At 48.9% G+C, this 12,292-nt stretch overlaps 1 protein-coding gene and 3 non-coding genes across 4 annotated transcripts in view; all 4 read right to left on the bottom strand.

Moving 5' to 3' along the window:
* The window catches only part of WDR43 (WD repeat domain 43), a 19,714-nt gene extending 9,408 nt beyond the window's left edge, over positions 1-10,306 (bottom strand). Inside the window, exons 1-9 of the mRNA XM_077282102.1 lie at positions 10,017-10,306; positions 7,187-7,321; positions 4,686-4,807; positions 4,146-4,266; positions 3,808-3,947; positions 2,196-2,298; positions 1,332-1,396; positions 818-989; positions 321-407 (exon numbers count right to left, since the gene is read on the bottom strand). Coding sequence (XP_077138217.1) covers positions 321-407; positions 818-989; positions 1,332-1,396; positions 2,196-2,298; positions 3,808-3,947; positions 4,146-4,266; positions 4,686-4,807; positions 7,187-7,321; positions 10,017-10,226 — 1,155 coding nt within the window. The 5' untranslated portion in view covers positions 10,227-10,306. The remainder of the gene's footprint in view (positions 1-320; positions 408-817; positions 990-1,331; positions 1,397-2,195; positions 2,299-3,807; positions 3,948-4,145; positions 4,267-4,685; positions 4,808-7,186; positions 7,322-10,016) is intronic.
* On the bottom strand, positions 12-91 carry LOC143810826 (small nucleolar RNA SNORD53/SNORD92). Its single transcript, XR_013223207.1, has one exon. It is a non-coding gene; the product is annotated as a small nucleolar RNA SNORD53/SNORD92 (small nucleolar RNA).
* LOC143810827 (small nucleolar RNA SNORD53/SNORD92) lies at positions 1,078-1,160 on the bottom strand. The gene has a single exon (XR_013223208.1). It is a non-coding gene; the product is annotated as a small nucleolar RNA SNORD53/SNORD92 (small nucleolar RNA).
* LOC143810828 (small nucleolar RNA SNORD53/SNORD92) lies at positions 4,363-4,440 on the bottom strand. Its single transcript, XR_013223209.1, has one exon. It is a non-coding gene; the product is annotated as a small nucleolar RNA SNORD53/SNORD92 (small nucleolar RNA).
* Positions 10,307-12,292: the final 1,986 nt, after the last annotated feature.

The raw sequence follows: 12,292 nt of genomic DNA, 5'->3' as shown, positions 1-12,292 counted from the left end.
CACTGCAGACTAAGCTCAGACAGCCAAGAGAGGACACATCACTGCAATTCAGGTAAGATGCGAAACCGTTCTCTATAGATCATCACAGCCAGTCTGTACAGAGCAGCATCGCAGGAAGTGTAGAAGCCCTGAAAACAAGCTAGTGCTCCCTGTTATCAGCCACTCCAAGCAGAAGGAAGTCTGAGTAGAGGACAGGTGTAATCAGCTGAGGCGAAGACCTAGTCTGGAGTACAGACCACGATGCAGGGACCGGACGGGGGTCTCCTGTGTGATCACAGCCATGATGTATCTCGAGACATGGGACGGCGTCACCCTCTCACCTTGGTCACAGTCATCTCTTTCCGGAGCGTCAGCGTCTTCTGGATGTCTCGGACTAAACATACGTGCGGCTCGTCCGTCTTGAGAACCTTAAAAAAAGAAAAATAGGAAAATGTTACAGCAGACAGATCAGGAGGCAATAACCGCCACGGCACAGAATTATCGGGGGTCCGACCTCAGCGGCCGCCCACCTGGGCTGTAACATCAATTAATCCTAGTTACAATCAGTTGCTTGTTACAATGTATCAGTTCCATAAAATTGGAGATATTTCCACTTCTTCCCCTGGTCTGGTGTTAGGTGAATCTACCTTTTTTTCACCACTTATTACTTTGTGCGCCACATTTTGGTACTTTCTCCCATATAAATCCCCCCTTGTCGCTCCATTCACTGCCAGCAAGACACAAAGCATTTGTTACAACTCTGTAGAAAATTGCTGAAATTTCCGCTACACAACGATGAGGAATTAGACGGGTTTCTTTAAGCCCCCGCGTGACGTACCACTTTCTCAATCAGCGGCTGCATGGTGCTGCCATAATAGAGCACCACAGACTGCCGGTCCGGGCAGAACCCGGCGGCGTGGATGGGCACAGGCTTTGGCGTGGATTCCTCGTCACTGCCCGGCGTCGCTATCTGTACTGTACAAGTGGGGGCGAGGGGCTTCTTGTGGGTCCTAGAAAGGGAGATAAAGAAAAACCATGCTTAAAAACACAACAAAACTCTAAGGGGAGCCCCCACTAGGTGCAGAGGAGGGACGGGCGGCGCTCAGACACAGCCAAGGAAATGTCGTCTTCACATAAGACTCAGCCAATGGAAACCACATATTGGAGCATCATCACTGCAGCCGCCAGAGAAACCACAGGAAGGGGGGAGAAAAATGGCCGAATCCAAGGGGCAAGAGGCTGACGGGTAACATTCAACCTCCCGGTGCTTCCAATCAGCAGGAAAGGCTCAGGATGAAGAGGGCGACATCACCGACAAGAAAAGCAGCAAAAGCAACAAATACTTCACTCACCCATTCAACGTGTGTTCAAATAAGTGCAACTGTCCATCCCGGGAAACAACGGCCAACTTCACAGGCTGCAACAAGACGACCAAGCACGTGAGATACACCAGAGAAATCCGCAGGAGGCAGTATTATAGCAGTTATATTCTTGTACATAGGGGCAGTATTATAGCAGTTATATTCTTGTACATAGGGGCAGTATTATAACAGTTATATTCTTGTACATAGGGGCAGTATTATAGCAGTTATATTCTTGTACATAGGGGCAGTATTATAGCAGTTATATTCTTGTACATAGGGGCAGTATTATAGTAGTTATATTCTTGTACATAGGGGCAGTATTATAGTAGTTATATTCTTGTACATAGGAGCAGTATTATAGTAGTTATATTCTTGTACATAGGAGCAGTATTATAGTAGTTATATTCTTGTACATAGGGGGCAGTATTATAGTAGTTATATTCTTGTACATAGGGGCAGTATTATAGCAGTTATATTCTTGTATATAGGGGCAGTGTTATAGTAGTTATATTCTTGTACAAAGGGGGCAGTATGATAGTAGTTATATTCTTGTACATAGGAGCAGTATTATAGTAGATATATTCTGGTATATAGGAGCAGTATTATAGTAGTTATATTCCTGTACATAGGAGCAGTATTATAGTAGTCATATTCTTGTATATAGGGGGCAGTATTATAGTAGTTATATTCTTGTACATAGGGGCAGTATTATAGTAGTTATATTCTTGTACATAGGGGCAGTATTATAGTAGTTATATTCTTGTACATAGGAGCAGTATTATAGTAGTTATATTCTTGTACATAGGAGCAGTATTATAGTAGTTATATTCTTGCATGAAGCAGAGCTCTTACCATTTCTTTGCTGTTGGATGCTGCTAGGTCTACAGAGACAGGAGATTCTGTGAGTGTGAAGGAGAGGACCGCACTCTTCTCCCTCTTTTCGGTCCTGACTTGCCTAAAAGACAATTGGAAAACGTGATAACAGGACCGAGCATGGAGCATTTCTAGTTACATATCTCTGCTTGCTGTGAAGGAATATGAATCTTCTTGATTCTCAGCCTCGTTTGCTATAATTACCGTATATACTCGAGTATAAGCCAAGATTTTCAACCCAAATTTTTGGGCTGAAAGTGCCCCTCTCGGCTTATACTCGAGTCATGATCGGCGGAGGGGGCGGCGGGTGAGGGGGAGAGAGGATTGTCATATACTCACCTAGTTCCGGCGCTCCCCCTGCCCGTCCCACGGTCTTCGGTGCCGCAGCTCATCCCCTATTCAGCGGTCACGTGGGACCGCTCATTAAAGTTATGAATATGGACTCCACTCCCATAGGGGCGGAGCCGCATATTCATTCCTCTAATCAGCGGTAACTGTGACCGCTGACAGAGGAAGAGGCTGCGGCACCCGGAGACCAGCTGTCCGGGATAAGGAGCCAGGGATGCCGGGAGCAGGTGAGTATTACATAGTTACCTGTCCCCGTTCCACACGCCGGGAGCCGCTCCGTCTTCCCGTCCTCTTGCTCTGACTGTTCAGGTCAGAGGGCGCGATGACGCATATAGTGTGCGCGCCGCCCTCTGTCTGATCAGTCAGTGCGGAGAGACGCCGGGACGGGACGCTGAGGAGCTGCAAGCAAGAGAGGTGAGTATATAGTTTGTTTTTTTATTGCAGCAGCAGCATTATAGATGAGGCACAGCTTTATGTAGAGCATCTATGGGGCCATAATGAAGGGTGCAGAGCTTTATATATGGCACAGCTTTATGTGGAGCATCTATGGGGCCATAATGAAGGGTGCAGAGCTTTATATATGGCACAGCTTTATGTGGAGCATCTATGGGGCCATAATAAAAGGTGCAGAGCATTATATATGGCACAGCTTTATATGGAGCATCTATGGCGCCATACTGAACGGTGCAGAGCTTTATATATGGCACAGCTTTATATGGAGCATCTATGGGGCCATAATGAACGGTGCAGAGCATTCTATATGGCACAGCTTTATATGGAGCATCTATGGGGCCATAATGAACGGTGCAGAGCATTATATATGGCACAGCTTTATATGGAGCATCTATGGGGCCATAATGAACGGTGCAGAGCATTATATGGGGCACAGCTTTATATGGAGCATCTATGGGGCCATAATGAACGGTATGGAGCATCTATTTTTATTTTTGAAATTCACCGGTAGCTGCTGCATTTTCCACCCTAGGCTTATACTCGAGTCAATACGTTTTCCCAGTTTTTTGTGGCAAAATTTGGGGGTGGGTCGGCTTATACTCGAGTATATACGGTACATGTCGGCGAGACATCAGAAGGGGCGTCCTCTGCGCTGCCTTGTTTGCTGCAATGTATCAGTGCAGTCCGGGCTCTTTAGTGCAAAGAGGACTGGAGGAAGCAACAGTGCAGTACGGGCTTTCATTCACTGACAGCAAGTAAAGATCTTGAAACCGTCAGACACAAAACTTACCATACACTTATTAACCGGTCGTGAAGGGAACCGGACAAGAAGTAGAGGCCGGTGGTGTCGGGTGGAGCCTGAGGGTCTGCCGATGTTCGGACCGGTATGAACATGAGTGAGGTGACCGCTGCAGAATGACCCGTAAATTGCTGAAATGAAGAAACGCATTAGACAAGGACCAGACCGCAGCGCCGAGGCTTTTAGGGCGCAGTAAGATGATGGCCAGGTATAGACAACATGGTGATTGCAGGAGACGGCTTGTTTGGCCACGGCCATATTGTGCCTTTTAGCTCACATAACCATTACCGGTACCCCGTCCCCCCACCATCTCTGACGCGGACACGTACCCTGGTGATTTCTTTGGTTTCCAGATCCCACAGTTTGATCGTCCGGCCCGCAGACAGCAACATTTTCCCGTCTGGGCTGATACACAAGCTGCTGACGCTGCCGTTGTCACCTTTCCATTTGCTTTGGATGGTGGGAAAAGAAGAAACGAGAGATCGGTCAGTAAATCCTGCTGGACGGATCGTGGCGGCGGTAGGGATGGCGGCAGGTGGGGTGGACTCGCTCAGACAGCCAAGAGGACGTAGCTTCATTTCTATTCAGAATAGAGCGAAACCATTGTTGGTGTCATCACGGGAAGCTCTGCCCATAGCGCCGGGTTATCGTGTGCTGGGATTTATGGTGCGTCCCATACGACACATGGATGGGAGCACGAGTCACCTCGCTCCAAGTGCATATACCACGGTGCCCGTCCATGGAAGACCATGCCCACGGAAACATCCCAGAAATCCTGTTAACACCTGAGGTGGATTGTTGGATGCGGTAACGGACCATCATGGCGGCCGGCGGGCCGTGCGCGCCCCACTATCCCGAGTCTCGCTCACCAGTTTACTTTGTAGGTCTGTGTGCTCCATTCCACAATGTGTTTGTCTTCTGAACAACTGTACAAGCAACCGTTCTCCTGATGCCACCGGATGCAGTTCACTCTCCTGTCATGGCCGCCCACCTGCAAACCAGGAGAGACAGGGTTAATCAAATTTTAGGAAGTGTTTTGGGAGCCATATTTTTCAGGCGAGTGTTCAGCAGCACAGAGGATAAGTGCTTTCAAAGCAGAACGGTCAGAGACGATGTCCAGCAGAGGACGACACCTAGTATACACACAGGTCAGAAGCAGAGGTCTGCACCATGGACACACACATGACGGAGGATGGCGCCTTGTACACACACGACAGAGGACGGCACCATGTACACACATACGACAGAGGACGGCACCATGTACACACACACACACACGCGACAGAAAATGGCGCCTTGTATACACAAACGACAGAATGGCACCTTGTACACACACACACACACACACACACACGACAGAGACCGAGGATGGAGCCTTGTACAGTTGTGCTCAAAATTTTACATACCCCGGCAGAATTTTTGCTGTCTTGTTCTTTTTTCAGAGAATATGAATGATAACACCAACACTTTTTCTCCACTCATGGTTAGCGGTTGGGTGAAGCCATTTATTGTCAGACTACTGTGTTTTCTCTTTTTTAAATCATAACCCAAAACATCCAAATGACCCAGATCAAAAGTTCACATCCCCTGGTGATTTTGGGCTGATAACATGCACAGAAGTTGACACCAATGGGTTTGAATGGCTACTAAGGTTTCCTCCTCACCTGTGACCTGTTTGCTTGTAATCAGTGTGTGCATAAAAGCTGAGTGAGTTTCTGGGAACCAGACAGACTCTTGCATCTTTCATCCAGCCACTGACGTTTCTGGATTGTGAGTCATGGGGAAAAGAATTGTCAATGGATCTACGGGAAAAGGTAGTTGAACTGTATAAAACAGGAAAGGGATACAAAAAGATGTCCAAGGAATTGGTAATGCCAGTCAGCAGCGTTCACACTGTGATTAACAAATGGAAAATCAGGGGCTCTGTAAAAACAAAACCACGGTCAGGTAGACCAACAAAATGTTGTCCACAACTGCCAGGAAAATTGTTTGGGATACAAAGAAAAACCCACACAACATCAGCTGACATACACGACTCTCTGTAAACTAGCGGTGTGGCTGCTTCAAGGGGCACAATAAGGAGGCACTTGAAGAAAAATGGGCTGCATGGTCGAGTCTCCAGAAGAAAACCATTACTGCGCAAATGCCACAAAGTATCTCACCTGCAATACGCAAAGCAGCACAGAGACAAGCCTCGAAACTTCTGAAGCAAGGCAATTTGGAATGATGAAACCAAAATTGAACTGTTTGGTCACAACCATAAACGTTACATTTGGAGAGAGGTCAACAAGACCTATGATGAAAGAAACACCATTCCTACTGTGAAGCACAGAGGTGGATCGCTGATGTTTTGGGGGATGTGTGAGCTACAAAGGCACAGGAAACGAAGTTGAAGGAAAGATGAATGCAGCAAGTTATCAGCAAATACTGGAGGCAAATTCGCAATCATCAGCCCAGAAGCTGTGCATGGGGCGTATTTGAAAGTTCCAACAAGAGAACGATAAAAAAAAAGAAGGGCCAAGTCGACCTGTCACTGGCTACAGCAGAACTAAGTGAAGGTTCTGGAGTGGACATCTCAGTCTCCTGACCTCAATATCATTGAGCCACTCTGGGGAGATCACAAGCGCGCAGTTCATGCTTGACAGCCCAGGAATTTACAGGAACTGGAGGCTTTTTCCAAGAAAAGTGGGCAGCTTTACATCTGAGAAAATAGAGAACCTCATCCACAACTACCACAAAAGACTTCAAGCTGTCATTGATGTTAGAGGGGGCAATACACGGTATTAAGAAATGGGGTATGTGAATTTTTGATCAGGGCCATTTGGATGTTTTGGGTTGTCAGTATGATTTAATAGGAGAAAACACAGTAGTCTGACAACAAATCGCTTCACCCAACCACTAACCCTGAGCGGAGGAAAAGTTATGGTGTTATCATTCATATTCTCTGAAAAAAGGCCAAGAAAGCAAAAATCCTGCCGGGGTGTGTAAAATTTTGAGCACAACTGTATATACAAACACACACACACACCGGTCAGAGACTGAGAATGGCGCCTTGTATACACACACACACACACACACACACAGGTCAGATCCTGTATATGCAGGCAGCACTGCTCTGCGGCATTTCTTATACATTAACCACATATAACCCTTTCCATATATTAAACACCAGAAAAAAGGTCCGAGTATTCATATTAAAAATCTTACAAAATTAATTTAATCAAAAAATAACAAAAAATAGAGATCAGAGTGACACTAAAAACAGGAATATCAGGGGATTATAGCTGTTACAAAATAGTAATTACTTTATGTATGAATCTATTTCTGGGGATAATTTGATTTAATGGCATTTCTTATACGATGCACTCACCAGTTTGCTCTGTAATTCCCCTTTGACGATACTGTATAATAAGATGGTGCCGGTGGCTGTGCCGATGGTGAGGAGGTCGTACTGTACATCTTTATCTACCGCTTCTGATTTCCTTCGCTTTTTCTGATGCGCTTCCTGGGAAGAAATAAAACCCCCAAAACATCAGCCATGTAAAAATGTAATACTGGAGCGGCCACTGCCTCGAGGGCCATCAGCGAGTTCATACACAACCTGCCGTGCACGTCGCCCCCTACATAACACACGGCCTCTGTGCCCGTCACATCCTTCCGAGAGACCGGTGGAGTGGCTGATCAGCACTGAATATTGGCGCAGTGTTAGGAGGTCTCCATGGCAAGTCATCAGGGCCAAGTCATAGCGTTGTGGGCTCAGCAGTCTACCTTGGAGTCACACTGAGCTCAGAGATTGGCTGCAGCGGTCACACATCTTACACGTGACATCACCAGAGCAGCAGAGGGATAGACCCCATGGTCTTATTTTTATAAACTGACATCCCCTGAGGGTGTTGCCACTTAATGACTGTATGATACACTGTCTGGTCCGCTGGGACGGTGACGACCTCCAGGAACACAGGGGGATTTCATGCACGATTGGCTTTCTAGTCTTTATAGAGTTCAGCAGCTTCCTAGTAGATGGGTTCCACTTCTCCATAAGATCTCTGCTTGCTGTCAGTGATGGGAGAAAACCTTGTTTCCATCAAGAGGCCAAGAATCTGGACGAGACCCAATACTGTCACTGACAGGAGGGACAACGGCTGCAGCAGAAGAGAAGGAGCCGCCACTAGTTACCACATTGTTACTGTCCATAATGCAGGGGATGTAATCAGCACAACAGCCCCTTCCTGAATGTGCGGACCCCAATATGATACTTACCCCACCTTGCCACCCCAGTCACCCCCACAGATATTATTGCCCCTATGTCCATTCCCTCACTCTACAATCACTACCCATCACCCAGCAGTGTCACCCCATTACTGATCAGCCAGTGTCACCTTCCTGGCGCTGATGCACGTTGGGACATTTCCCAGCAGATTGTGACAGCTCCATCCTGACAGCGGCCAGTAACCAACACCCAGGACAGTCCTACAGGAGCAGCCCCCCACCGGTAGAAGCAGCACCCCACTACATGGCGCTACAAGGATTATTCACATTTTTAGACAGATCTACAGAACGGGATAAGTTGCTGATCTGTGGGGGTCCGACCACTGATCCCACACTGGACACGTGAACCCCCCACTCTTACCGCCAGTCCTATAAAGGAGGAACAGAGCGGTGGATGGCACGTCGTCCTCGGGAGAGACCCCGTCCTCAGACATGGTGACCTATCTGGATCAAGTTAACCCCAATCCCATGGAGGGCTGACCAGGTCTAGAGATTAACCCTTCAGTCATGGAGTGAACTGTGGCCCCCCATACTCCCTGCTCCGACATCTTACCGGAAAGATCTCACTATTTTTTTTTATTTTTTTTTTGAAAGGCTTAAAAAGTTATAAATCTTCAATCATTAATTCTCATAATAAACGATCAGAGGCGACAGAAACCGGCCGCCCGGCCATCAATACCAGCACAGCGCCCCCTAGAACAAGATTCTCAGGTGGTCACTGCCATTACACACAAGTGATTGGGACAGCGGATCACCGCTAGGTTCTTGACGAAATTCTTTCAGCTCAAGTTGGTTTTTTGTTCATTTTTTATTTCTATACTGTTTTCTTATTCTTAAATCCCTGAAAAAGAATAGATTTGTAACTATCGTAGTAATTTTTAATATATGATTGATTATATGAGAATTTCCCTGGTATGAGGATGCCCCCGCGGTGCCCCCCCCAGTAACCGGGGCTGGATGCCCCCGCGGTGCCCCCCCAGTAACCGGGGCTGGATGCCCCCGCGGTGCCCCCCCAGTAACCGGGGCTGGATGCCCCCGCGGTGCCCCCCCCAGTAACCGGGGCTGGATGCCCCCGCGGTGCCCCCCCCAGTAACCGGGGCTGGATGCCCCCGCGGTGCCCCCCCAGTAACCGGGGCTGGATGCCCCCTCGGTGCCCCCCCAGTAACCGGGGCTGGATGCCCCCGCGGTGCCCCCCCAGTAACCGGGGCTGGATGCCCCCTCGGTGCCCCCCCAGTAACCGGGGCTGGATGCCCCCGCGGTGCCCCCCCAGTAACCAGGGCTGGATGCCCCCTCGGTGCCCCCCCCAGTAACCAGGGCTGGATTCCCCCTCGGTGCCCCCCAGTAGCCGGGGCTGGATGCCCCCTCGGTGCCCCCCAGTAACCGGGGCTGGATGCCCCCTCGGTGCCCCCCCAGTAACCGGGGCTGGATGCCCCCGCGGTGCCCCCCCAGTAACCGGGGCTGGATGCCCCCTCGGTGCCCCCCCAGTAGCCGGGGCTGGATGCCCCCTCGGTGCCCCCCCAGTAACCAGGGCTGGATGCCCCCTCGGTGCCCCCCCAGTAACCGGGGCTGGATGCCCCCTCGGTGCCCCCCCAGTAACCGGGGCTGGATGCCCCCGCGGTGCCCCCCCAGTAACCAGGGCTGGATGCCCCCTCGGTGCCCCCCCAGTAACCAGGGCTGGATGCCCCCTCGGTGCCCCCCCAGTAGCCGGGGCTGGATGCCCCCTCGGTGCCCCCCAGTAACCAGGGCTGGATGCCCCCTCGGTGCCCCCCACACGCACACAGGACGCGGTACTTGGGACAAGTGACAGAACGTCGCCCACGTGACTCGCCCACCGGCCGCAGCGCACGTGTGTCCCGGTCCCCGCACGGATACCGCGCGTACCACACATGTCCGCACCGGATCCCCCCGCTGCCTCAGTCCCGGCTCCTCACCTGGATCCCCCGGCTCGGCGCCCAGGCCAGACACGTACAGGTCGCACTGAGGTGCGCGGAGGGCACGTACTCTCTCCTCAGCCCTGCCCCCCGGGTGTCCCACACCTGTATCCGCCCGTCCACACCGGAGAGAGCGAGCAGGTCCCGGCTCCCGGGGGAGAAGGCGCACGGAGGGGGGAGCGGCTCGTACACGCCGCCTGCTGCCGCCATTGCTCCGCTCCGCTCGTAGCCACGTGTTTAGGGACGGAGCATGCGCACAGCCAACGAAGGAGGAGCTCCCGAGCAAGCCGCGCCCCCGGCGTGCCGTAAAGACGTCACATTAGACGTTCGTCCAGACGCACGTAGTGTAAGAGCGTAAACACGAATCTGACACTCTGTCCCCGGCTGAGGAGGCGGCCATATTCCCAGAGACCTGTCCATTAACATTACTATGCTGAGGGCTCCAAGAAAATGGCCACACTCAACAGAGCACGCCGTGATATCCCCTGTGACCGCCTGGAATAAGGAAATGCCTCTCCAGCACGCTGCCTCCACCTCTGCTCACTGGGGGGAAGGTGGAGATGGCTCTGGGAACTACAAGTCCCAGCAGTTGTTCTCTGTGACCAAACATATAATATTTTTATTGTGTCAGATAAAATAAATAAATGTAGTTTTCTGTCTCCACTTTCTGACTTTTCTTCCCCTGGTTGGAGCAGGGTGTCACCAGCTGCAATGTACTGGGACCATTCTGGGTTCATGCGACGCCTCCATTCTGGCGATTCGATTATTTTTTCTCTGTGGGATATTTTATTAGTTTGGGCGATTACGCTCCCGGAAATACAAACATGAGATTCATTTTCATACATTTCATTACGTTTGGGGGCAAAGGAAACATTTTTGGGGGGAATTAGATTTTTAAAAACATATTTGTAATGTTTTGTCCATTTTTGATCAGTCGTCACTTGGGCGCCAGCTCCAAACCATCAGCACCCAGCACCGCGAGCGGCAGGACTGGAGACCTGAGCGCCATTTATGTGCCACTGTCAGGATCTGACCCCGGTATTTACATGAGGTCACTCCCTGGGAGTGTTCACCCACAGGCTCAGCCGAGGGCCAGCAGAAGACCCCCGTAACCGCCCCCTCAGCCCCCCAATGAAGCTCAGCCACAGGCCGGCCTTCACACCGTGCTTTCCCTTTACACTGCAGCATATAGTGTGAGATTGAACGATCGCAGGATCAACTTCTTTAAGGGATCTAATAATTAAAAATAAATGCTAAAGGGTTAAATAACACCCCCTTTTTCTACTTTCAAAAAGAAAAAGTATTTTGAAAAAAAAGTCTGATCAAAAGTTATTTTGAAGCCAAAAATGAAAAAAAAAGTAACACCAAAAACTGCCATTTTTTTTTTTGTCTCCGAACCTTTCCAAGAAATGGAATAAAAAGTGATCAAAATATAAATGTAGCCCAAAATAATATCAACTGTTAACTCAGGGCACAAAAACCACAAGGGCCCTCTCACAGCTTCATCCATGGAAAAATAAAATGGCCTCATAAAATGGAAACACTTTCATTTAGTTTACAAATTTCTGTTTGTTTTTTTTACTACTAAGATAATAAAAAATAACTGGACAAGTTCAGTATCGTTGTCATCTGACCAATGCAGAGAATCCTATTATCAGGTCATTTCACTGCACAATAAACTCTGTAAGGTCTCATTCACAGTCAGTATTTGGTCAGTATTTCACATCAGTATTTGTAGCCAAAATCAGGAGTGGGTGACAAATACCGAATAAGGCCGGCGTCACACTCAGCGTATGTAAATACGGTCCGTTTTTTACGGCCGTAATACGCAGAAAAGTCCCCAAAATAGTGATCCGTATGTCATCCGTAGGCAGGGTGTGGCAGCGTATTTTGCGCATGGCATCCTCCGTATGGCATCCGTATGGCAGCCGTACTGCGAGATTTTCTCGCAGGCTTGCAAAACCGACATACAATTGATCCATGGGCTCAAATATTCGTTAAAACATATATAAAGTATATATATATATATGTCATTGAGACACACACACATATATATATATATATATATATATATATATATTCAGTATTTATATTTAATTCAGCGCTAGATAGCAGAAAAGCCGGTAATTCAGTTGCCGGCTTTTCATTTCTCCTTCACAAACCCGACAGCATATGAGACATGATTACATACAGTAAACCATCTCATATCCCTTCTTTTATTACATATTCCTCTTTATTAATGTAACAAGTGTCCATGAGGGTCCATGATTATTGTC

The sequence above is a fragment of the Ranitomeya variabilis genome, chromosome 2, assembly GCF_051348905.1.
Source record: "Ranitomeya variabilis isolate aRanVar5 chromosome 2, aRanVar5.hap1, whole genome shotgun sequence".
In the NCBI taxonomy this organism is placed as follows: domain Eukaryota; kingdom Metazoa; phylum Chordata; class Amphibia; order Anura; family Dendrobatidae; genus Ranitomeya; species Ranitomeya variabilis.
Note: the sequence above shows the minus strand (reverse complement) of the source record. Positions and strands in the feature narration are given on the sequence as shown.